The 24,614-nt window shown below is 40.1% G+C and overlaps 2 protein-coding genes across 3 annotated transcripts; both read left to right on the forward strand.

Annotated features, from left to right (window-relative positions):
* The first annotated feature begins 3,384 nt into the window (after positions 1–3,384).
* myzap (myocardial zonula adherens protein) lies at positions 3,385–15,742 on the forward strand. Of its 2 annotated transcripts, none has more exons than XM_083922627.1 (14): positions 3,385–3,787; positions 4,522–4,602; positions 8,222–8,314; positions 9,124–9,288; positions 9,396–9,488; positions 9,597–9,710; positions 9,802–9,966; positions 10,679–10,804; positions 11,583–11,711; positions 11,792–11,886; positions 12,352–12,457; positions 12,893–12,976; positions 13,227–13,333; positions 13,441–15,742. In XM_083922627.1, the coding sequence occupies exons 1-14, from the start codon at positions 3,710–3,712 to the stop codon at positions 14,126–14,128; spliced, it is 2,124 nt and encodes a 707-aa protein (XP_083778753.1). In that variant the 5' UTR covers positions 3,385–3,709; the 3' UTR covers positions 14,129–15,742. The 2 variants fall into 2 exon arrangements, with proteins under 2 accessions (XP_083778753.1, XP_083778754.1); XM_083922628.1 differs by having other exon boundaries at positions 9,814–9,966.
* Positions 15,743–18,374: 2,632 nt separating this feature from the next.
* On the forward strand, positions 18,375–23,250 carry polr2m (RNA polymerase II subunit M). The gene is made up of 4 exons (XM_083936616.1): positions 18,375–18,710; positions 20,098–20,658; positions 20,821–21,043; positions 22,405–23,250. Exons 1-4 carry the CDS (start codon positions 18,601–18,603, stop codon positions 22,546–22,548), a joined length of 1,038 nt encoding a protein of 345 aa, XP_083792742.1. The 5' UTR covers positions 18,375–18,600; the 3' UTR covers positions 22,549–23,250.
* Positions 23,251–24,614: the final 1,364 nt, after the last annotated feature.

Raw genomic sequence — 24,614 nt, forward strand, 5'->3', positions numbered from 1 at the left:
GGCATTTAAAAACTCAAACGTCTCCACGCCATTGTGTTAGAATAGAAATGGGTTTTTTTTTCAGTTTGGATTTGTTCAAGTCTGTCTTTACAGGGACAAAATCCACAGTGCTTATTTTGTGCAAAACCAGTTCATCCAAAGATAACGAGGCTTCAGCAGTTACACAACTCAAAAGGATCTTCTGAGTTACTGCTTTTTAGCATCAAATGTCTTCTCCGTGTTACTTTCCCTCCACCCTGCTCAGCAAGGAAACTCTGTTAGCGGATACACAAAGAGGGAAAGACTCTAACTTTGGAAGATCCACTTGCTAAAGCTTCATATTAGCTTCAGCTGAACTTTAGAAGTCATTCTTGAACAAAATAATCACTGTGGAGTTTGTCCCCTGCCCCCAATCTCTGTCCAGCCAGAAAGGACGAGAGACCTAATAACACTTTTGAAAATTAATGCAGGTAAGTTCCAACTGCCGGGTCCTTTCTACGCTTACCACACATTTCTGAAAACAGTACAGCATTGTGAAGCGTTGCCATTTTAATCACAGACTGCACGTACGTCTGTCAACAGTTGTAATGGTGCTTTTCAGTCAAGCAAATTGCTAAAACTCAAAATTCAACCTGGATTCCACAGTTGCAGTGACGCTGAACAGACAACAGCTATTGTTGTTGGTTTCAACAGCAAAATCATACACAAGCAACTGCACCCACACAGGAGAGAACACCTCTACTGTAACCTGCATGCAGCAACAGACATTACTTAACTCCTAATTATCTTCCAGTGGGGGAAAAGTACTCAGATGCTTTACTTAAGTAAAGAAAGCAATATCACACAGTAAAAACACTTCATCGCTAGTAAAAGTGCTCTGAAAATGTTTCTTGAGTAAGTAGGAACATCATTAGCAAAATAAAGTATCAAATCTCAAATGTACCCTCCTGTACTATTATGATTAGATATTCAGTATTGGTGCCTTAATGTGTCAGCAGAACTATACTCTTGTAATTGGTCGAGGTACAGTAGAGCTATTTTCTTATTATTCTATAAAGTGCTGCGACAATCAAGGAATCAATGAAAAAGTGAGAAATGCTCGTCATAATTTTCCTGAGCCCAAAATGACACTCTCGGCTCATTTTGTGTAAAAAATGCTCAAAACCCCCAAACTACTCTGCTTACTATTATTTAAGACAAACAAAAGCTTAATTAATCGACTAATAATTTAATCTCTAATAAGATTTAATGGTCCGTAATAAATAAGAAAGCATATTTCATAAACTCATCACATGTTATATATGTATAATCTAAATATGGAAAGTAATAAGTGACCACAGCTGTAAAAAGTGCAACATTTCCCTCTAAATTGTAGTGCGAGTAAAGCATGACGTACACTTACAATATGTACTCAAGTACAGTACTTGAGTAAATTTACTTAGTTATCTTCTGCAATGGCTGTCTACGTGTTGCTTATCTGCTCCTTGGCATGAATTAAATTGACATACTAATGTTCTTTTCAGACAGATTTACTCCACTTGAATCTGGTCACTCTTGTAAAACTGGTCGTGAAATTAATCCGATGCAGAATCAAGATCCGATCACAAGACAGTGAGAGTACAAACACGACAGGGAGTGAATCTTATATGTTTATGGCAGAGGACTTCAACATTGGACTTGGACAGAGGCCTGGCCGAGTGACCGGCTCACTGATTGCTGAAGTAAAGAAACACCATTTGTTTGATGTCTGGTTACTGATTAACCGCTCAGACCTGTAGAAATACCTCTTATACTGTCGCGAGAATGGTCCTTTTCATATTTATTGACGTATTTTGACATCAGCTAACAGCTGATCTTTGTTGAAAACTTGGCTTTAAATTTGACTCTCCATTCCTCTGTGACTCTAGTGTGTATCTAGTTTCTATTAAAAGGGAGTGACTGCAGGCCATTCATAGAAAGAATGTGATCTGGCTTTCTGTTCCTTAAAGACATTTGACTGGATGAGTGAGTATAAACTGATGAGAGGAAATTCATTGTGTAGTTGTGAGGCAGAAGGTAACAATGGCATTAAAAAATAATGTTTGCTGTGTTGTCTTCCTTTTCATCACTATCAACAGTTTGAAAATGTATCGGCTGATGTAAATCCTGTATCACAGACCCCTCCTGTACCTTTAGTATAAACTGTTTGAGATTGTCATTCTTACAGCGATGGTGCTGGAGGAAGTATTCAAATAATTTCTTTAAGTAAAAGCACCAATACCACACTATAGAAAGTCCTGCATTCAAAACATTTTACTCAAGTAAAACAAAAAGAAGTAGTTTTAAAAAGTACTTAAATATGCTGAATGATCAGTATGATTCTGGATCATTATCATTGATGCATTAATATAGAAGCAGGACTTTGGTCAAGATGGAGCTCATTTTATCTGCTTCATATGGTGATGGGGTGTTTCATAATAATACATTGTATGCTGCCTATCATCATCATACGTTTTGTGTGTAAAATCCGAATCAAAACAGTGACCAGTAACTATAGCTGTCAAATAAATGTAGTGGAGTATAGTTTCCTCTGAAATGTAGTGGACTAAATATATAAACTAGGATAAACCTAGTAAACTTAGTCTTTAAGTGCCTCTCCTGAAAAAGCCCTAGGTCTTCTGCATCTTTGCACCGTTACTGCAGCCGGGGAACGACTGTAACTTTCTACCTATATATAACTGTACAGAAGTCCTAATGACTCATTTAAAGACAACGTTTCCGAATACCGACTGTGTGCGTTTCTCTGTGGATTGAGCGTTTTGATACTTTTACAGTATTTATATAGCACCTTGACCTGCTATATGATTTTAAAAAAGCCATGGAAATCTCACTTTTTACAATATAGGACCTTTAAAGACAGTACTTGTGTTTTCCACCTCTGCACAGTGGTTGACCAAGCTTGACCAAGCTTTATAAAGGCAAGGCAAGTTTATATATATAGCACCTTTCAATGACAAGACAATTACTTCCCATCAAACATTAAAAGCATAAAAAGCAAAAAAGAAATAGGCCATTATCATGTACTGTAGTAGAAAAATATTTCACAGTTATTAGAGCATTACTAAGACAAACAAAACTTTGAATGGGTAGCCATAACAGGAGGATGTTGTCAAACTCCTCGACTGTGAAGTGAACTGTAGGCACCAGCTCCTCCTATTAGCCACTCCTGTTGATAAGATGGACTCCACCTGTCCCAGCCCGAGGAACAGGCCCCGCCCTGTGAAAGTCCTGCTTTCTCAGGGCAGGAGGCATAGAGCAGGGAGGCAGCTGAAATGTGGCCCGACAGGTCTGATGAGAATGCAGAGACAGAGAGAGAGAGAAAGAGAGAGACAGAGAGAGAGAGAGAGAGCGAGAGAGAGAGGGGCAGGGAGGTTACTGAGTGACTGACAAGTCTGTCAACCAGGTGGGGTTAAAAGCAGTCTGGCTGGAATTAAGACAATGACATAGTTGTGTTTGTGTTTCTAAGTGTGGAACTGGATTGCACCTGATAATTTCACTGGCCCTGTGGACTCCAACACCACCACCACCACCACCAGACCTGACAGAGTGGAATTTCCCTGGCTGGAGTTGGGGGCAGATGGTCGCTCTCTGAGTGTCTGAGCAGAACTCAGGAAGGAGCAGCCAGAGGAAGGGTGGGAGGGGGTCCAGAGAGGGAGAGGAAGAGAAACAAGGAGTGGACAGAAGAGGAGACATGCGGCGCTACGGTTCAGGACGAACTGTTTCCACCACCCAGACCACAACAGAGGACTCTGCAGACTCTTCAAGTGAGGTAAGAAGTCCCAGAGAAGTCAGGGCACTGAAACTCTCCCTCTGTCTCTACCTTTTCCCTCAACCTTCTCCTTTGTGTTTTGCAAACAGTGTCTTTCCCCCTCCTTCTTGTGTATGTCCCCATGTTGCTCTTGACTCTGCAGCCACTTGTTTCTTGTCCGTATACAGTGACATGAATGTCCCAGCTAACATTTTCTGTTTCCTGAGCATCTGAAAGTTCTTGTTTGTTATAGGATGTGTTCCCTTACAGGATCACGTAATGGGAGCTGAGTGTGCAGGAGGCAGGGCTGTCATGTTTATTTGAACAGCTCTCTGATAAAACAGGTCTTTGTACTAAACTGGCCTTTAAACTTATTCCCATTGTTTTCGAATGAAGAAAGAACCTCTTATAATTTTGTGGACTGAAGATGATATGGGTTTCTGCCCTGATGTTTTTTGGATTAATAATGTCTTAAATTAAAATCTTTCAAAAATATCGAAGCATTCACTGTGGTGTAAATATTACAATGTATCCAAGAGCACAGTTGCAGAGCATTTACATAAACTTTGTTTGCTGCTCTGTTGGCACTGACTATGAATAAACCCACAGTCATGGTCTTGTCAACCACTCTTTGCCTCAGTTTCAGTGATGTTTTAATGTAAACTCTAATATATTTTCTCATGATGACTGAACGCAAACATTAATGTGAGTGCAGAACATAACTTATTTGCTTTTTGCCTGTTTGTTTTTCTCAGAGGAGGATCAGGCGCCTCAGGTTAACTCTACATGCGGGAGATAATGGAAACAACGAGCCAAATACCACAAACTCAGACACAGTAAGTCATTAATGTCTCCCTCTTTCTTGACAGTCCTATTTAAATATGTAAAGGTTTAATGAATAGAGTCAAATCAAGCCACACAAACCAAGACACTCAAAAATAGCGACGTGGGAGACTGATAAGCGCTGAAAATACAACCCTAATTCATCATATAACACAAATAAAAGAAACACGGTGGAGCCACTGAGATTTATGTGTGTTTTATCATCTGGACCAGTTACACAATCATGACAGGAGGGTGTGTGTGCACTTGATAATGCACACACAGCTGTTTTACATTTACTTCAAAGCTCAACTCCAGCTCTGTGTTGTAAATCTATTCCATAGAAAAGGAAACTATTTAGAATACTTTTGCTGAGGAGAAGATATATTTGATATCACACCTGAGGCACAGCATGATCTTAAACACTTAGACTTAGAATTAGAATAAAAGAGAGTAATTATACACACATCACTTAGGTGCAAGTTTATCAGTAAAGAGTGTCAATGAACAAAGGGTAATGCCTGCCCACTTAGTCCGTACCACAAAAGGTTCATAATGACAATGTTTCCATACTACCTTGATCTTTTTTTTTTTTGGTCAGAATCTAACTAAACAAACATATAGCTCATAAAAATTAGCATTTCTCACTCAAGTGCATAATTACAGTTTCAGTGTCCATGCCTGTTAACGCACATTGTGACTATGCGGATTATGATTGTAAGTATACGCTGCAGGCTGTGTGGGTGTTTGCTGTAGGTGGCTCTGCCCCTGCCTTTGTTTGTGTTCAGGATCTGTGGACCAGAATGTGATGCCACAGTTAGACAGTGTGACTGTGAGAACTGATTGTGATACTTTTACCTATTGTTGGCACTGAGAGGGTTTTTGGTCCTTGAAGCGCAATGATTCTTACGGCAACACGATGGTATGTTTTGAACCTTGGCCAGGCAGGACGGTGTTCGTCTAGTTACCACACCTCCACACTCTCAACTGATAGCACGCCGCTGCAATCTCTGAATGGGTTTCCCTTTGGGAGGGTGTGACCATGACAGAGGACAGTCTGGTCAAGAGTGAACACAAAGTGGAGAGTAACAGACATGTGCTCGGTGATGACGTGTACTTCGGTGTGTGTTTAGTGAGGACTCAAAGTTTTCCCTACTGCAACTGTGTAGCTCGTTCTCCCTGGACAGACACCAGCAGGTCGAACAGCAGCACGGCTGTTTTTACAATCAACTGAGGCCTGGGGTGCAATGAAATTGAAGGGAGGAAATGTAGAGAGTAAAAACACAATAAGAAAGGGCCCAAGAGGAATAATAACATTATGGGAAATTCACTTATTCACTTTCATGCCAAGACTTAGCACAAAGAAAGGTTGAAAACAGCGAGCCCAACGGTCGAAAGGAAACAAAATCTGCCCACCAGCAACACTAAAGCTCACTATTTAATATGTTTTTATCTTGTTTGGTGAATCTTGTAAAAATGAAAATTTGTTGTTTTATGTGTAGTTAATGAGCTTCAGATATTTTGCTACCTTTGGACAGAGCAAGCCTAGCTGGTTCCCCTGTTTTTCTTATATAGCTAAAAGATCCAAAAGACACTCAATTGTCAGCTAATGTAAATTTACTAAAGTGCTTAAACAAGCAAATGTATCTTTTGCATGTGAAAATGCAGTACAGTGTGGAAAAACAAGAAACTCCAGGGGAAACTGAAGGGCAATACAAGAGGTTAAAAACTTTGTTTCCTCTTAATGTGCTCATTATGTATTCAGGGTTGAGTTCTGTTGCAACAGCATTTAGTTCACATACCAGCACAGCGTTCAAAAGTGACACAGTGTTGAGCAGGTTTGATTTACCAGTCCAATCTTTTTATTTAATTTATTTAGACACGAAGCATCCATTTCCTCTTTTAACCAATGTGCTTCAACACATTTCCACTGAAGGTGCTCCATCTTTGATCTTAGATGTAATCTGGGGTGCAGTTGGATCTGTTTGAATGTGCTTTTTGTGACTTTGTGGCAAAAAAGGAAAAAGCTAACATGTGAAGTTAATCAAGGAGGAAGGAAATGATGGAAACATCCTCTCCCAGAGATATCCACTTTGAGTGGGAACTGAGTTTAAAGTGGTTATTCACTATAAAATTAGAAAGGGTGTATCCTGCAACTTGACACATCGTGGACACAATCCAACCGGTGACTACGGCCTAGATGAGATGTAATACATGTGCACCATGACCCACATACAGAGGACTGAGAAGCAGTTGCTACTTATAGAAGTTTCTGCTACATCATTTGATTTAATCTCCACAGTTGCTGAAAACTGCTTCACCATCAACACTATTCAGCCCAAGGAGATACATGAGAGGCTCTTTGTGCTGTGACCTAAAAAATGCAACTTTCTTGGATATAAGGAGCTAATCCGTTGAGTCCTTCACAGAGCAGTCATATGACACTGTTTAGACAAATTAGAAACACGTTTGACAATGCACAATAAAGTTAACAAAGGGACATCTTTATGTAGTTTTTACATGTTTACATGATTCTGTGAGCAGGTCATGCTCTTCAAGGAAACTCAACAAAAGAAACCCTTTGTGCTCCTTCCACTAAAATTACACGGCTGCAGTTTCGGCTGCAAGAAGCAGGTAAATACTGTCCACTAGTGTGGTCAAATATTAGCATTGTAAAATTCAAAGCTGAATTGACAGCACAGAGCACTGCTATTCTGAGCTCACTCTTAGAGAGAAGGAGGCCGCATTGTTGTTAAGACATGGCTTTCTTCCCTCCCATGTGCTGGAATTCACATCCGCCTATTAGCAGGCCTCCACCATTTCTCAACAGCATGTCCTCTAGATGAAGGGGTGGAGAAATGTGAGGCTCAGTTCTGTCCACGAGACAACACTGGTGCCTTTGTTCTAGTTCCTCCTCTCGCTAATCTCCGAGATGTGGAGGCGCCTCTTTCTATCTATCTATCTATCTATCTATCTATCTATCTATCTATCTATCTATCTATCTATCTATCTATCTATCTATCTATCTATCTATCTATCTATCTATCTATCTATCTATCTATCTATCTATCTATCTATCTATCTCTCTCTCTCTCTCTATCTCTCTCTCTCTCTCTCTATTTATCTATCTATCTATCCATCCATCCAACTAAGTCAACATTGTCGCAGTAACACTATGAACAAACAAGCTCAACTCATGCAGCGCTTCTCGGATAAACATACCAAAAGAACATATTTAGAACCAAAAACTAAAATAAAATATATAATGACTCCAGGGAATACAAACACAATGTAAATGTACACAAACAATTAGAAAACTATGCAATATACAGTATAAAGACAGAATGAGAGCAAAAAAGGAATTATAAAATATCAAAAAAATGTAAGGAAACACTTTGTTTGCTTGGTCTTGTTGAGAAAGCAAATGTTCTACATGTAACCATGAAACAATGACAGACTAGAGTGAATTATTGCAACAGAAACGTCAAAGGTATCAGTGCTGTGGAATGGTTGCACAAAATAATAACACTTATTTTGGACGTATTTGAGCTTTCCAGAATCCACACCTGGAATGAAGTGAATCATCATCAATGACAGCAATCTTAAATATTTGATTTATTTTTGTTTCTGTAGTCTGAGAAAGAGAAGGGCGTCAATGGGACGTGGAAGAAGAAGAATGGGCTGATCCAAAGAGAGAGGCCAGCTGGCAGGGAGTCACCTCAGCAGGTAGACAGCCACATCCAACACATGAATAATAGGCATGACACTGCCACTGCACCAGCATGTGTGTCACTGACATCCCCCTGTACAAAACATGTTTCTGTGCATGCACCTTCAGGCTATATTCATTTTTAATGTATTCATGGATATTCAAGCTGAACAGATGCTTGTAGACACAACTGGCCTGTCAAGGTTTTCAAATGTAAATGAAAAGGAAAAACAGGAGGAGATAGACATCAGCTACTGTCTCAAGTCTATCTATCCATCTAGCTATATGTATGCAAATAACTCTTTATAATTTAAAAACAACAGACATTTACCCATGACACTACAGTACTGAAATATTTAGAGAAATGACATCTCCATGTTTGTATTGTGTAATTTATCTCTGCTCCTGTCCTTGAATCATTTGTTATTTAGATATTGCATTGTTTAAAATGCTGCACTTCTCCTCTGCTGGTGTGGATATGTTATCATTGGTTGCCCAGCTGCTAGAGGCACAATAGGCAGACACGGCAGCAGCTCATGTACTGGGTTGCAGAAACATGACACCTTCAATACACCCTGCACTTTTTTAGCCATTTGTTCCCAGCCTCCTGTTTCCAGTGCTCAGCAGCAGTAGTGGTGGAATTACCTGATGAAGTGTACATATGCAGGCATGTGCATCCACACACAAACCTGTGATGCACTTATGTGAAACCGTGCATGTGTGCACATAAGCGAGTACACAAATGCACAAACACATTGACAGTTGAAATCACCCTCAGTTGAGGGTGGCTACAGAAACCTGACCGGTGCGATCCTGTCTCCCTCAGCACCTGAGAGACATGACCAATGGGGCGCCAGAGACCTCGCTGCAGAACCATGGGCCCAAAGTGTACGGCATAGTGCAGAGGACGGGTTCAGACAGACAGCAGGAGGTGATGGCGCGCGAGTGGACGGTCAGTCACCTTCAGGATGAGATGAAGTACATCAGGGAGGTGAGTGGCAACTAACACGACAAGCAGTCAGGCCTTCTGGTCAAAAAGGCATCTGTGCAAGCTGTATGGGATGTTGTGTAGATAATATCTGTATGTTATGTGTATAGGTGAGAGATTCTTTGGAGAAGGTGAGAGAGAGGATGTACGGGCAGTTCGGAGGAATGCAGCAATCAATGCAGAAGCTTTCACAGGAAATCAGGGTAATGAATTATATAACAGCGTGCGACTGCTCTGAACTCCCTCATCAAACTCTAGTCTGTGAAGTTGTGAATAGATCAGAAAATTCATTGTGCCATTTGTGTCTGCAGACAGCCAATTCACATAGGAGGAGTCTGGAGTCAGAGGTTAAGATCCGAACAGCAGCCATGGAGAGCTTCGATCAGATGAACAGCTCCCTTATATCTTCTAACATTGACTTGCAGGTAACAAATCAATGTCACTGAATCTGCAAAGATCTGCCCTATGACAGCTGCATGCCATCACAGAAAGGGCTGGCTTGATAAGTAAAAGAAGTTTCCTTTGCAGAAATCCCTTCTGGAGAACTGTCAGAGAAGAGTTGACACAAGAGACGAGGTGAAGAGTTTGCGGAGCACCTGTGAGAAAACACAAGAAAAACTCAGAGACAAGGAGAAGGAGCTGGCGGCGACGCAGGTTGAAAACCAGACTTTGAGACTGCAGGTAATTAAGCATCTCTTTGTGTTTAAGCACACACTCACTCACTCACTCACTCAAACCCTCATGTACCACAAGATGTGTGGTCGCTTTCCATTAGATGGCATATAGCCTCAATTTCAAATAATTAAGGTTAGCATTTTATGCTCACTTTCAGGTTAATACTTGTTGTTTACATGCTTTAATGTAAAAAACATACATTATTTTTCTCATCCTGTCTGAATATGCTTATATGTACCCTCTGTCTGAAACACTCCGTTTTGGCGCCTGTCAAGACCCTCCTCCTGAAAAAGCCCATTCTGCGCTTATTGGTCAGCAATTCCCGGTCTTGCATCTGTTCTCTCAGCATCTCTGCACCTATATACAGTATACAATATAGTTGGGGTTATATATATATATATATATATATATATATATATATATATATATATATATATACTATAAGACACCGTTTCTGAATACAGGCTGTGTGCAGTGTATGGAACATTTTGATACTTTCACAGTATTTATGTAACACCTTAGAATAAAACATAAATGGAAATCTCACTTTTTACAATATGGAACCTTTAAATAGCAGATAAAGCAGTGTGCTTGGATCCAGTAGATTCGATAACAGATCATCTCACATACAGTACTGCAACACATCAGCTACACCTGCGTCTTCTAGTGTCAATATGAAATAATCAGCCTAATTTTTGCTGTGCTATGATTTGTCCAGGTGGAATCCGCAAGGGAAGCCAACAATCAGGCGCTGCAGGAACTCTCAGCAAAGCTACAGCTGGAGTACGAGGAGAAGCTGCAGGAGGAACAGCGTAAACACAGGGAGGAGATTGAAAACCTACAGGTCTGCATTCTTTACTCCTTATTCATTAGCTCTTTACATAGAGTTTCAGTGACAATAGAAACCAAAATGTACTTGTTCAAAGAACAGGATGGATATGTGATGATTAATCAAGGCATCTATTTTTGGTTTTGACACATCTTACAAAGATTGAACCGATCTGAAAAATGTGCAAAATTAAACAGTCGGGAGGACATCATCTGCGCGTTGTAGAGAGGGGATACATTTTGTGGGAGACTGAAAATAGCAGAAAATTCAGCCTGAAATATCCCCCCCCCTCCTATAACTTTTGCTAAGAAAACAAAACTTCTCCATATTCAGCTTTGTTACTTGTTGTATTCTGAAATATGTGCAAAATTAAACACTTGTTTGTAGGATGTCATCTGTGCATATAAGAGAGGGGATTCATTTGGTGGCAGAAAATACAGCCTGAAATAACCTGTTCCCCTATTACTTTTGCTAGAAAAGAAGAAATTTACCAACTTTATTAGTTATGCTCTGGAATATGTGCAAAATTAAACACTTGATGGTTGTGTCATAAAAAAGTTAATGTGAGCAACTTCTCACTTCCCATGACAACCATTTCTAAGAGCATTCACACCACTTTTACACAGGGCACTTGAAAAAATTTGAGATAGTCTTTTTCGTATGAGTGAGGAACGTAGTCCCGGTATGCCGGGGGTAAATCCAGAAGTGGGGTTTCTGTGTACCGATGCGTTACGGCCCGCTTAAAGCACTGGCAGTCCAACATTTTAACCAAAATGTGCTTCTGCTCACACAGACCCAACTAGATGAGTACATCAGGCGACTGGAGGAAGCAGAGAGCAACATCAGGATTGCAGAGGCCAAGATTGCTGAGAGGGATCAGAGGATAATTGAAGTGGAGCGTCTATTGGACTGTATGGGAAAGGTAAGGGACATTTTTAACAAAACAACAATCAATAAACGCTTCTTGCAGATAATAAACCTTATAATGAAAAAAAATTACAGGAAAAGAGTCAACTCGCCAAGAAACTGCAGGAATGTGAACAGCGTCTCCGCTTGATGGAGCTGACAGACAAAACTGATGCAAATGCGGCCAAAAGGTATAAAAATCACGCCCACTTAAACAAACACCAGTATGACGAAACAATCCCAACTCAATTCACTTAATAGCATTTCTCAGGGTGTCTTACTGTACCACACAGCAGTTGGACTTCACTAGGTTGTCCTGGAGTTGGATCTGAATATGTTGAAGTTCTTTGTCAGCTGAAGAAGTAAAAATCTTCAGAAAAGCTAATAAGAGGACCTTGAGGTTGAGACTGACTTTTTCCCAAGGTCAAGAATAACTTTCACGCTTTTGGCGGAAGAGCAGTGCAGACACTTGACAGACAGAAATCCATAGTGCCAAAACATTTGTACTATTAAAGATTGCATATAAATCAGTGTTGTTATCCTCGACCTGGCAGTACCTGACCTTGCTGCACATTTCTGGAAAATGAAGGAAAACCCCTGTTTCACCAGCATAATAAATCTACATGTTGGTTTAACTAGTTCCTGGTTCTGTTTAGGTCCAAAGAACTGCAATCTGAATCTGTGGATCTCCGTGAGAGAATCAAACACTTGAACGACATGGTGTTCTGCCAGCAGAGGAAAGTCAAAGGAATGATCGAGGAGGTGAGGAGAGTTTATTTATCCTTTTGTGAATACTGGTCGGGTCTGCTGTCCTACTTGTGTTTTGATAATGGGTGTGGATGCATACGTTGGTTTAAGATGTACAAGTTTGTTTACCAACCAGAGTTCTGATGAGTTCAGTGCACACAAGGAATATAACTTAATTTGGTCCCAGAGTCAATAAAGGTTGGTGTGTTGTGTTAGCCCTGTGGTTAAGATACATACCCACGATCTAAAGATAAAGGGATGGTGATTAAAGTCTTTTATTAGAGTCTAATGTCCCAGTTTAGTTTTACAAAAACGTATTCTTTGTATCCAAGAAAATTGTATACTGTATGTATACTACAGTTAGGTCACAATATTGGATTGAACAAGTGAGCAGAGAAAAGACCTGACTGAAAACACATGATAATTGTTTTCAATGTGAATTTTGTGAAGGTTCAATCACTGCGAGGTCAAGTTGCTCAGAAGGATATGTTCATCTCAGAGCTTCTGGACAGAATCGCGATAGTGGAGTGCGAGGTAAGACAAATGCTTCACTGTGCGTTTGCCGCCTGTTTTCATTTTTGGTGTGGCGTGGTTGTCTGCTGCATGGCTACAGTGCAGATGATTGTCTGGGCTGCTGAGCACTCAATGTCCTGAACTTTCAGCAATGTCTGTGTGGTTTCCTCGTGTCACTGCACCTATCTAGTCACTTTCACATGATAAGTGACTGCGGTCCTTTGCATGTACCTGACCTGACAGTGTTGTTTCCTGTTTTCCTTTTTCCCAGAATAATGAATTAGAAGACAAGCTGAAGTATTTTATGTCCACACAGAATAGACCGCGAGAGGTTTTGGAAACCAGGGAGAGAGGAGTAGGCTGTGATCTGCTCCCCAGGTAAGAAGCAAAGTTAGAGGAACAGTATTATTTAGTAGCATCAGGTCATATTTGGTGCTTTATTTGGAGCTGGTTTCTCACTCTCATGTCTGACTGTGCATCTGCAGACTTGAAGAAAAAAGACATGATGTTGAACCTGTTGTTCAGTTTGAACCATCTCATCTCCGTGCAATACAACACCCACCACCTTTTCAACCTCCATTACCCCCTCTACCTCCATCACCCACAAAACCTTCATCACCCACTCAACCTCTATCCCCGATACAACCTTCATCCCCGATACAACCTCCATCCCCCACAGAAGCTTCACCTCCCATACCACCTCCATCCCCCACCGAAGTTCCACCACCCATACCACCGTCATCCCCCACAGAAGCTCCATCCTTCATGCAACCTTCATCCCCTACATTCATTCCTCCCATTCAACACGCCTTCCACTATCTAAAAACACCCACCCAACCAAGGACGTTTAAGCCTAATAACCCTCCACCCAGCAGGCTGGAGTCCAGTTTACTGAGGTACACTCCTGTCCAGTACAGTCGCTTCCTGCAGTCCAACCCCTCGGTATCGAGTGGGATGTTCTCCCACACCCGCCCGTCTGAATCCGAGCCTCCAGCGAGTCCCGTCTACTCTGGGCGAGATGAAGTTGATGCAGAAACAAACACACAATCAATTACTGAGGAATCCACTTCTTCTCCATCCTCTTCCCGACCAAGATCAAGAGCACCTCAGGTTCATACACCGTTCATGAAACTTATGGAAATAACAGCAAAGATCAACATAGAGCGATCTTGAAATATTTTGACATTTATTCACCTTCTTGCCGAGAGTAAAGTGATTCAATATTCGAACAATGATAAGCTGAACAAATTCAAAAAAGTGCAGTCATGAACTGTTTGCAGAAGGTGCTCTTGAAATTAACCATCAGGTGGATCTATTGCATACCCCGTTGAGTATCAGTAAACTAATATACTATAACTAGGTGACCCAGCATGGACCGCGGCCGAGGCCTTGCCCTATCTCGCAATCCTCGAAAAGGAAAGTTCATTTGTGTATCTGCCCAGTGATTCAGATCTGCTCCAAAATGTAATGGGTTCTTCCACCACGTTTCATGAAATGTAGGCAGTAGTTTTTCACTAACCCTTGGTGGAGGTAAAAACGGAGGAGGACACTAGTTAGCAAAGCTGGCTGACTGAATAAGTCAAGGATAAGCCATGATAAAGGATATATGGTATGTCTTCATGACAAAGCTTGACCTCCAAGTCTCAGCACAATTTCAAGACACATAGTGGGGATGCATTACTTACACTGTACTGCATGGGTTGCATTTGTTCAAAATTTCAATAATATAAACTAATAACGTATAAGAATTTGATCAAACTTTAGTGACTTTAGTGGACTTAAACCCCAATCAAACAGTAAATTGACATTTTTACACACTAATTACCAAAGAAATAGTAAACTGGCTAGTAACTTCCCCGTGTTTCCAATCTTTATTTCTAAGCTTCGTTGTATGTAGCTGCAGTCTTCTTAGCATAAAGCCAATCTGTACATCATGACTGTACAGTTAAATGTTGCTGCCTTTAAAGATAAGCTAAGTGCAGTTACATATTTACCGTACAGTCAGTGGTATTGATCCTATCTTACAACTCTCGCCAAGAAATCAAGTGTAAATGGTAAAAAAAAAAGCTGATCAATTCCTTTAAAACTCGGTGGTCTTTGCTCTTATTTTCACTGCTTTATAAAAATAACTTTTGGTGAGAAAGATGTAACATATGTAGGAGAACACGATTCTGGTTGATGATGTAAAAAGTCTTAAGTAGGTTTGCAGCCTATGTTTTCACATAGCACTATTAATGATAAAATGTTTCTTGCTGTAGGGTGTAAATAATCTAAATCTCTGTAAAAAATATTTTGTAAGTAATGTTATGAAGGATTGTTTTGTTTACACTGAATGTAGCATACTTATGTTGCTCACGGAGCTATGAGCATTCAGTATATTCATATAATTTTATATTGGCTCTGTACAAATTAAATTAATATTATTTTGTTATTGTCACAGTATGTACAAAATATTTATTGACATGCTTTGTGCCTTAGTGAACAGCCTACTATATGATGCTGGTGGTGGGAATGAATCTCTTTAAATTGGAAACAGGGTAATTTAGTAATAAAATATAGATTTTATTTCTCTGCTAATGATAGGACTGTTCAATTACTTTAAAGATATTGACCTCACTGAGGTGACTGCCATTCCTGAGCCACAGGCACAAGTATTATCCAGCTGTTATCTGCACTGCCACTGTGTTGGAAAAAAGCTTTATGATGTGCCTTTTCCTTAGCAATACGCACCATACTACGACTAATGATGAGAGGCCAGCATATGTTTGGATAATAAAGACTTTACTATAAGTACCCAGATATCCTAATTGTGTCAGAACTTACATACTGTGCAAACTCATACATTTTCCCATATATGACTATCCATTGTTTACTGATGTGGATCTGGATTTATCATACTGTAGCTGGTAAGAAACAAAGAACGGTCTTTAAAAATGTATTCCTTCCATTTCTAATTTCACGCTTATAATCATGCATAAATGCTGAAATCGAGATAAACTTTATAAAATGAAGTATGCAAATGTTCAAGGACTATATTTTAGTATTGTCTTCAGTACAGTTTAGTAGACTGAATTATAGACACAGGCTTCACAATGCAAAACTGTAGTTGCCTGGTAAAAGTCAGTTATTTCATTCAACTAAATATAACTTTTTATTTTAATTTATCTATGTTGTGCAATGAAGATTCAATCATGTGCCATTGCATGATAGACATGTTTATATTACTTTGTGGGATCTAGAATACAAGAGAAGGGTTGTTGAGAAAACTACAAAAATACTACAACATCTAAGAAAGCCATAACTGTTTTACAGCAGCTTGTGTGATCTAACTTGACATAAATGCATAGTACATGCATTGAAGAGGGAGTTACAACATAACAAATCATATAAAAACTATTTTTGGAAGAAATAAAGAGAGATCAAATCTACTGAGACTGTATTCCAACTGTGCAGCTGCAGCCCTATGCTAAATTGAGTTAAAACTGTGAGAGGATAGAGAGGACACAGCTGTAACCTCTTGGTTGAAGTTGGGTCATTGTGTTGGGTTGGTAGAGGGGTTGGGAAACATCCGGACTGGAAATGCAGCCATGGAAAATCTGAGACCCTGAAGCCTGTTCATCCTGACTGCTGCAGGCTGAATGATTACAGCAAAGAAATAAATACCTCCTAACAGGGATCTTCAACATTGACAGAGAGGCGAAGCAGGGACCGTCTACTACAAATATTGTATTAAATTGAGTTGCATATTAAATTGGTTAAATTGCTTAAATAACAGCTAGAGTGGCCTAAAGCCTACACACACACACACACACACACACACGCACACACACACACACACACACACACACACACACACACGCACACACACACGCACACACACACACACACACACACACACACACACACACACACACACACACACACACACACACACACACACACACACACACACACACACAGCCTTTTATGGTGCATTCAATACTAAGATATTACAATGATCATTCATATGTTTATACTGTACATCATATGTTTATGTTAAACATGCATTTGGAAGGCACATTGTGCATGGCTACCTTAGTGGCTTCCTTTCCTATCGACCTTTTCAAATTTTTAAACATAAACATTCTCAATGTGTCCTAGTTTATTTCCTGTTGCAGTGAATGTGAATGACATCAGCTGACAGAAAGTTACCAAGGCTGTTGCCTAGCAAAGGAATTTCATTGAAAAGGTCTATTGCTAGGCAACAGCCTTGGTCTTTGTGAACTTCCTGTCAGCTGATGTCATTCACATTCACTGCAACAGGAAATAAACTAGGACACATTGAGAATGTTTATGTTTATATCTTTGAAAAGGTCTTTACCTTTTTAAAGGTTGAAAATGGAGAATGATCAAAACACTGCTAGTGGCTCAAGATCGTAGTTGCAACAACAAAATATACTGTAATTAAAAGCAGTCGGGTTGCGAGGTTGGTCAGACACGGCCCAGTAGCCTACAGGAGACCAGAGTCTGTTTGAGCCTGTTTGAACACGTCCTCTCTGACAAATCACACCATAAACACAAGTATTGCAGAGGAGTTTGACTGACAGTTACCATTAGCCGTTACAGCTACGTAAACATGAAAGTTAGCTTACCGATCAAGGAGAAACGTAGCCATTTGGTGTGCGTTTTAATGCCGTTGAATATCTTTATCTCAGTCCATCGAGTGAATGCTTGGCCTACACTGACTCTGGTTTTTGCCCGTCTCCGGTCACTCAGCTGCTTGAACAAATAACACAGCTGCAGGATTGGCAAACTCCATTTCACCAGTTCCAGCCTACAGTAGCTGCACCCAACAACAGACAACCCTGGCAACCTGCAATGCCAGCCGCTATCGTCTGGTACAATGTAAACAGAACGTGACAGAGAGTCATTGCCAAACCCATCAAAAAAAAATTTCATTCTGTCTCCCTCAAAACGCCCCATGGGTTTATTATTATTATTATTATTATTATTATTATTATTATTATTATTATAAATATAGATTTGATGAAGATTCTACATATTCAACCTTTACCTATCATCAAGGTTGTGTGAATGTATTAATTCATTTTTTTCAACTATTTATCTTTGCTATAATACGTTGCATTCATGTATTTCAGCCATATTTTTTTTTTTTAAATCGTTGGAAAGACAACAATTTGGCAGACCCCCTGCAGTAACTCTGAGGGCCCCCTGTTGAAGATCTCTGCCGTATAATATAAACATCTGTCTGAAGATTATAGACCATTCTGAAACCTAAACTTGTTGCTGCTGACTATGTTTGACCTGCAGAAGGCAGCAAATCACCTTCACAGTCTGTGGCTGCACTGCACCGTCCTGTCCTGAACAGCGGGGGGCGGTAGAGCTTCATCTCTCTTGTGTCATTTCCGCACATGAAGAAGAAGAATCACACTTTCAAATGTTGTTGTCTCATATCTGGAAGAACTGAACCTGTCTCCTTCAGAGGTGTCTAGGTCTGGAGCTCTCTAACTATGACAAAGTCAGTTAACGGGTGGACTTTCGAGCTGGTTAACGTATGATTAGAGTTTGTATGAGGCGCCAGCGCGTCACACGGAGACGCTGTGGCTAACTGTAGCTAACTTTTAGCTCACTTTTAGCTCACAGTAATGTCATCATCGTGGACAGGGCAGCAGGGACAGGTAGGAGACCTGAGACACCGGAGCAAAGAGGAGCTCCAAGAACTGCTCCTGCGCCAGGACAAGATACTCAATAACAAGTAGGTTCACACACGATGAGCCCAGTCTGTTCCTCCCGCGTGTATTGCACCTGAGGGCTAAAACTGGGCTAAGTTCACCCGTGACTTCCTGGCGTAGCTTGATATTGTTAACAGTATGACAGAATATACATGGTGACTTTAAACACACAATTAAGTTGAAGTAGTTGTAATGAGAGCTGCTTTAGTGTGGCTGAGCCAAGCCACGCTGTTGTTGTTGTTGTTGTTGTTGTTGTTGTTGTTGTTGTTGTTGTTGTTGTTGCTCGTCAGTAGAGAACAGGATATTGTGTTCATAACAGATATCTGTTTTCAATAATATGAAATAAAACAGTGTTTTAATAAGCAGATACATCGATGCTTTATTTGTCACTGCACACACGTACAACGACACTTGGAGCAAACCAGAGATGCATTATTAAAACAGAGAGAAAAGCACACACACAAATATCGACAGTAAATATAAATATATATACAACAAGTGCATAAAATAGAGCATGTGTCAGGGGAATACTGCACTGAAAGGTTAATTGCACCATCACTGTAGGAAAGTGCAATTATAAACTGAGAGCATGATGTGTGGTATTACTGCAGTCAAGAATGCAACAGTATAAAAACAACAACTGTATATATGTTCTATGTATGTCAAAGAATAATAATAAATAGTATTCATTAAATACAATTTTGTGGTAATTGTTCTTATTGCACAGAATAGTTTGCATTGCAATAGATATATGATATGCTAGACACTTGAAAATGGGCAGGTGGTTCACCTTCAGCATGACAACGACCCAAAACACACTGCCATAAAAACAACACAGTGGCTAAAGGACAGGAAGGTGAATGTCCTAGACTGGTCTAGTCAGAGCCCGGACCTGAATCCTACAGAACATCTGTGGATGGACTTGAAGAGTGCAGTCCATCGCCGCTCACCACAGAATTTGACTGAACTCGAAAAGTTCTGCATGGAGGAATGTGGAAATATTCCCCAATCTAGGTGCACAAAGCTGGTAGAGACATATCCAAACAGACTGATGGCTGTAATTAGAGCAAAATGTGCCTCCACAAAGTATTACATCTGGGGACTCATCACTTTCCCAACCCTGCTATTCTAGTTTTTAATTTTTTATTCATTTTCAGAAATATTGAAAAACAAAAAAAAATCACTTGAATGTTGTAAGGCAAAATGTGTAAATCATACTTGAAAAATAGTATTATTTTATTTTTAATTTTTTTATGTATTATAATTTCTGTAAAACAAAAAAAGTGACATTTCAAAAAGGAATGATGACTTTCTATAGGCACTCTATCTATCTATCTATCTATTTACTAAAACATTTAATGTTGTTTTTTTAGTCTCCCATTAAATGATTGTTTTGATTTTTGTCCGTAGGAGGTTTTTACAGAGTCTTCCCGACAAAGGGAAAAAGATAAAAGAGTTTGCAGAGAAAGTACGATGTGCCATTGAACACCATGATGAAGAGGAGAGGAGACAGAGCTTGGTGTCTGCTGCCAGGACAGAGTTACAGTCCAAGTACCAGCAGGCTTTCACTTCACAACAAAATGCTATCCAGGACATACAAGCATCCTCAATTCTAAACATGCAAAGTGAAGCTGCTGCAGGCGATGCAGAGAGGAAGATCTCACCTGTCTCAGCTCATGTGCAGGAAAACAGCACGGTCGAGGAGCGACAGGACCAGCCTATGTCCAGAGTTGCTGCCGGTGAAACCATGGAGACGGATGCTGCTCAGGCCTCTCTGAACTCCGATCAGACAAAAGAGGGTGACCTTGTGGACGCCTTACTAAAGCTCAGACTGTCTAAAACAAGTACTGGTTTCAGTAGCAAGTCCAAAGATCCATTTAACAGAACAGAAAAAGAGCCTCTCTATGTAAACACCCTGGAAAAAATAGAGAAGACATCAACTCTCAGGAAGGAAAGATTCAAACCAAATCAGTGAGTAGACTTTGTTTCATGATGTGATCCTTGTCTTTGTAAACATTTATATAATACATACAGTAAATAATTACGTAGATTTAATCAGTAGCACTGTGTATCATTTAGCTTTCTTTCATAGTTCTTATCGTAAACCAACACAAACATCTTCTGTGTTTCCAGGCTGCGCCACACAGGTGAAATCTCTCCATCAAGATCCTCGTCGCCCAGCCAGTCGTCTGAAGGCCCATCACTGCTCTCTGCGCAGGCCAGGAGGGAACGGGACAGAAAGCACCTGGATGACATCACTTCAGCCAGGCACCCTCTTCTGTATTACAGTCCGGCCCAGCTTCTGTCACTGGACGAGTCAGCCGTCCTCCTGAAGGAACAAACCAAGAAGCAGCAGGTTAGTGCAGCCAAGTCCATTATGCTCTTATCCTGTATATATCCAGTGTCTACATTATACTGTAGGCAGACTGACATAAATGTCCACTTTCCAAAAACTAAATTTCTCTTTTAATGTGAATAACACTAATCACTATTCTGGGTGGTAACCTGTTGAGGTAACGGTGTTTGGATGCCACAGTGAAGTACATTTGCTACAAGTTCAGACCAAAAACAGCCTTGTGTGTAAAAAAAATGTGTAGAATTCAGATTCAAGAAATCCAGTTTGAGTAAGGACCTGTGTCTATATAGTGTTGCTCTCTGGCAGAAAAGCACTGGCAGGGAGCTGGGGAGAGCTTCATTCCAATGCTTAATCAAAAAGCCATCCCAGCACTTTTTTGGCTGCACAAAATAGTTGGAGCAGTCTGAGAAAAAAAAAGATGCTGGCACTCATAAAAAAACAAAAACTGATGCATTATTTTAAGGAAATTATCAGACAGCAAAACACTGAACAATGTTTTATATTATGAGAAAGGATGTTGCTGCTCTGTTACTCACTGTGGTTATATCAGCATCCCAGAAATGTGCTCTTCTAAATATTTGATTGGGCACCACAGAGCCTTGCCAGATGATGTTGCATTGAGGTCTGACAAAATTTGAGCCGGTTCAACTATTTTGCTGGAGCCCTCTTCATCGGCACTTCTGGACTGGCCTCTTTCACGAACGAGAGCTGTCTTTTTTTTCTCCACACAGTGTGTTCTGAACACGGCTTTCATTTTCAGTACACAAAATATCTTTAAAAATATATAGGATAAGGTGAAATGTTTCTGTGAAAAACAACCCAAAGATAAATATTTGACCAATAATATGTATCATTTTTACATAAAGCTTTTCAAATCATCATAACTGCAATCCTAATGTGTAATAGACGATGTTAATGACAATAACAACTCTTAGTTTCTATTGAAATGTTATTTCAACAAATTCATTTAGTTGTCATTAGTCAAGTTGGTGTGGCTGTCACTCCTTGAAGCAAAATCCCAAACAAATGTAGTTTGTACTAAGCGGACTTTTCTCATCTAATCAATTTAATTAATGATGTATAAAAGCATGAATTGTATTGAAGTCCACATCAGCTCCCTCCATCAGCTCTAGAGGGCAGCGTTCAGGCGATTTAGGCACTGTGTGTCACTTCACATCCAAAGTAATGACTTCAGAGCCAGACGTCAAACAGTGTGCTGTTGTCAACTTGCCTGTTTAGCTTATTATCAGTCCTACTTTTGTTTGGGGTTTAATAGCTATGGCTGTGCAGCTTTATAAAAATGTGCTTGTTTTCTGTTTACCAGCCTATTTATGTCAACTTTTCTCTGTGTTTAATGTTAGGAGTTGCAGGCCAAGCTGGCAGCCCAGAAACTGTCTGAGGGATTGAAGATCTCTATGGGGAGCTACACTCCTGACAGTGGCCCCATGGCTGCCTACAGAGAGGTTCACGATGAAGGAGCACTGCTCTCCTCAGAGGAGGACTGATCCTGGAAGGCCGGAGCTGGGGAAACCAGTGTGACCTTGGTCCTGAGGGAAACAGGCTTTGGACCTCGCAATCAGGACCCATCAAACAGGATTTTCACTCCAAGGACAAGAATTCTTAAGAGAGGAAAAGAGTCTTTGCACGGCATGAAGGCATAGTTGGTATCCCAGACTCAGCTCAGGAAATTGAATGGAGCGTTGAAAAACTAGCATTCATTTGGTTCATACTGGGTTCAGTTGCTTCAGTGTCCTGCGGGAATAATAATAATACCTGCTGTTGTGTAGGAGTCTTAAATGCTAAATTTGGGCCTGCGAATATTTTCCATTTGAGTGTGTTGATAATTGTATGCACTTAAAGCTCATCAGCAGGTGGAGACGACTGCTTTGGGTTTATAACTTTGTCTAGAAAAATAGACATGAGCCCGCAGATAGTTTTGTCAGATTGAATTATTACATGAACGTGTAAAAATAATTCAATAAATGCATCTGATTTCCAAAATAGTTGTGTTTGTGTAAATTCAGGTAACCTATCAGCTCAGTGTGGATGAAAACGGATTAAGAAGAGATGTTATTTAATTTCTATTCATTAGAATAAAACTGCTCACAGATGAGAGCATCAGAAACATTTTTCCCTCTCTGAGTGTTTAATGTCCCTGACAATCTGGTTTCTTTAGTACAAAGAATGGCATATAGAAGTAAAATGGCTGCCTTTGTGGTCACTGTCACATGTAAGACTTTCTGTAAAAGTCACAGGTTTGTGTATTTTACAATCTCACAAATTGAATTATGTTGGCTGGAACCAGCCTGCTGTTATTCTTAGTGGTGGCATGAAGATGCATCATCAAGAAAAAAAGTTTTCTCTGCCACAGGACTGAGAGAGTAGGGCTTAAGTGAACTTGTATGTACAAGAACTGCTCAATAAACATCTCTGAACTGCACTTCTTTATTCATAAGTCTTTATGTTGAATTATCAATTTGCCATTATCTATATGTTAGTTCTGATAACATTTTTGAGAAACTGGTAATGTGCATTTAATATTAGAGTATCAGACAGTGTTGTATTTAATAGGCTTAACAACATTGTGTACATGATTGCCCACTCTAATTTTAAATAGATGTAAACTATTTTATTATTAGACTTCCAGCTCATTTAGTTCATTTATGTGCAACATAAATCTTCAAGGTGATATCAGTTTCTAATGAAGCTGTGGTCAGCTGCAGGCACTGATTTCCCCAAATCCTGTTAGATGTTATCAACACACACTTGAGAAGATTAATGCAGGGGTAGTGAAATATTGACTCTGGATGGCTGAGACATCTGGACTGCATTTGGATCGTGTTGTTGCTGGGAACGGCAGGCGATGATGGGACGGCAGCGGGCTAACGCAACATGGCAAATACCATTTCTCAACTTTGCTAATATGTGGTAGACAAGAAGTGCCAGCTACATTCAGCTTTTTTTCAAACTGCCTTTCCCATCGTTTCTCTTCCAACGCCTGGAGAAAACTGCAGACCATCTTAATTTAAACCACTTGATTTAATGAGGAAGAAATAAGCCCTTGAGGCACATTTTGGGAGAAATGAGGGTTGGTTCATGTAGGTCAAAGTCTGGTGGTAGATGCCACTTGATAACCTCTGGTAATTTTTGCTGAGGCATTGATGAGAGATGTTTTAGGGGGAGAAAACCCCCATCTGATTGCTGTGTATTTAGACACTGTATCTGATGGGCTCCAGAGTGGACCTGTGGTGACGTCCAATAACAAATACATGAGCACGCTCTGCAGAAGATCCTCATTGTGCTGGGATTAATTACAGCCTACCTTACTTACATAAATTCAGAGACTGTTACCAATTATGGGGCACATTTTTGCCGTAGCTTTTCTCTGTGGTATCTGGCGTCAAACCTAACTCTGAACGTATGTTGATGTTGTTGAGGTGGAACCAAGCACACACTTTCTAGTCAAAGCTTTTCTTTTTGTTTTACGTTGTCCATTGATGATGAGGTTGTTTATACTTCAACTTGAATCCCAGACCCCTTGTCTTAGATTAATAAGCTCCTCGTGAAGTAG

The sequence above is a fragment of the Echiichthys vipera genome, assembly GCF_963691815.1.
Source record: "Echiichthys vipera genome assembly, chromosome: 1".
In the NCBI taxonomy this organism is placed as follows: domain Eukaryota; kingdom Metazoa; phylum Chordata; class Actinopteri; order Perciformes; family Trachinidae; genus Echiichthys; species Echiichthys vipera.

What these genes read in the sequence shown, in the direction of transcription:
- polr2m (XM_083936616.1), top strand. Translation starts at nt 18,601, where the DNA reads ATGTCATCATCGTGGACAGGGCAGCAGGGACAGGTAGGAGACCTGAGA. An exon ending in GACAAGATACTCAATAACAA is followed by an intron (nt 18,711 to 20,097) that starts GTAGGTTCACAC and finishes TTTTGTCCGTAG; the next exon opens with GAGGTTTTTACAGAGTCTTC. An exon ending in GAAAGATTCAAACCAAATCA is followed by an intron (nt 20,659 to 20,820) that starts GTGAGTAGACTT and finishes CTGTGTTTCCAG; the next exon opens with GCTGCGCCACACAGGTGAAA.
- myzap (XM_083922627.1), top strand. Translation starts at nt 3,710, where the DNA reads ATGCGGCGCTACGGTTCAGGACGAACTGTTTCCACCACCCAGACCACA. An exon ending in CTGCAGACTCTTCAAGTGAG is followed by an intron (nt 3,788 to 4,521) that starts GTAAGAAGTCCC and finishes TGTTTTTCTCAG; the next exon opens with AGGAGGATCAGGCGCCTCAG. An exon ending in GATGCAAATGCGGCCAAAAG is followed by an intron (nt 11,887 to 12,351) that starts GTATAAAAATCA and finishes GGTTCTGTTTAG; the next exon opens with GTCCAAAGAACTGCAATCTG.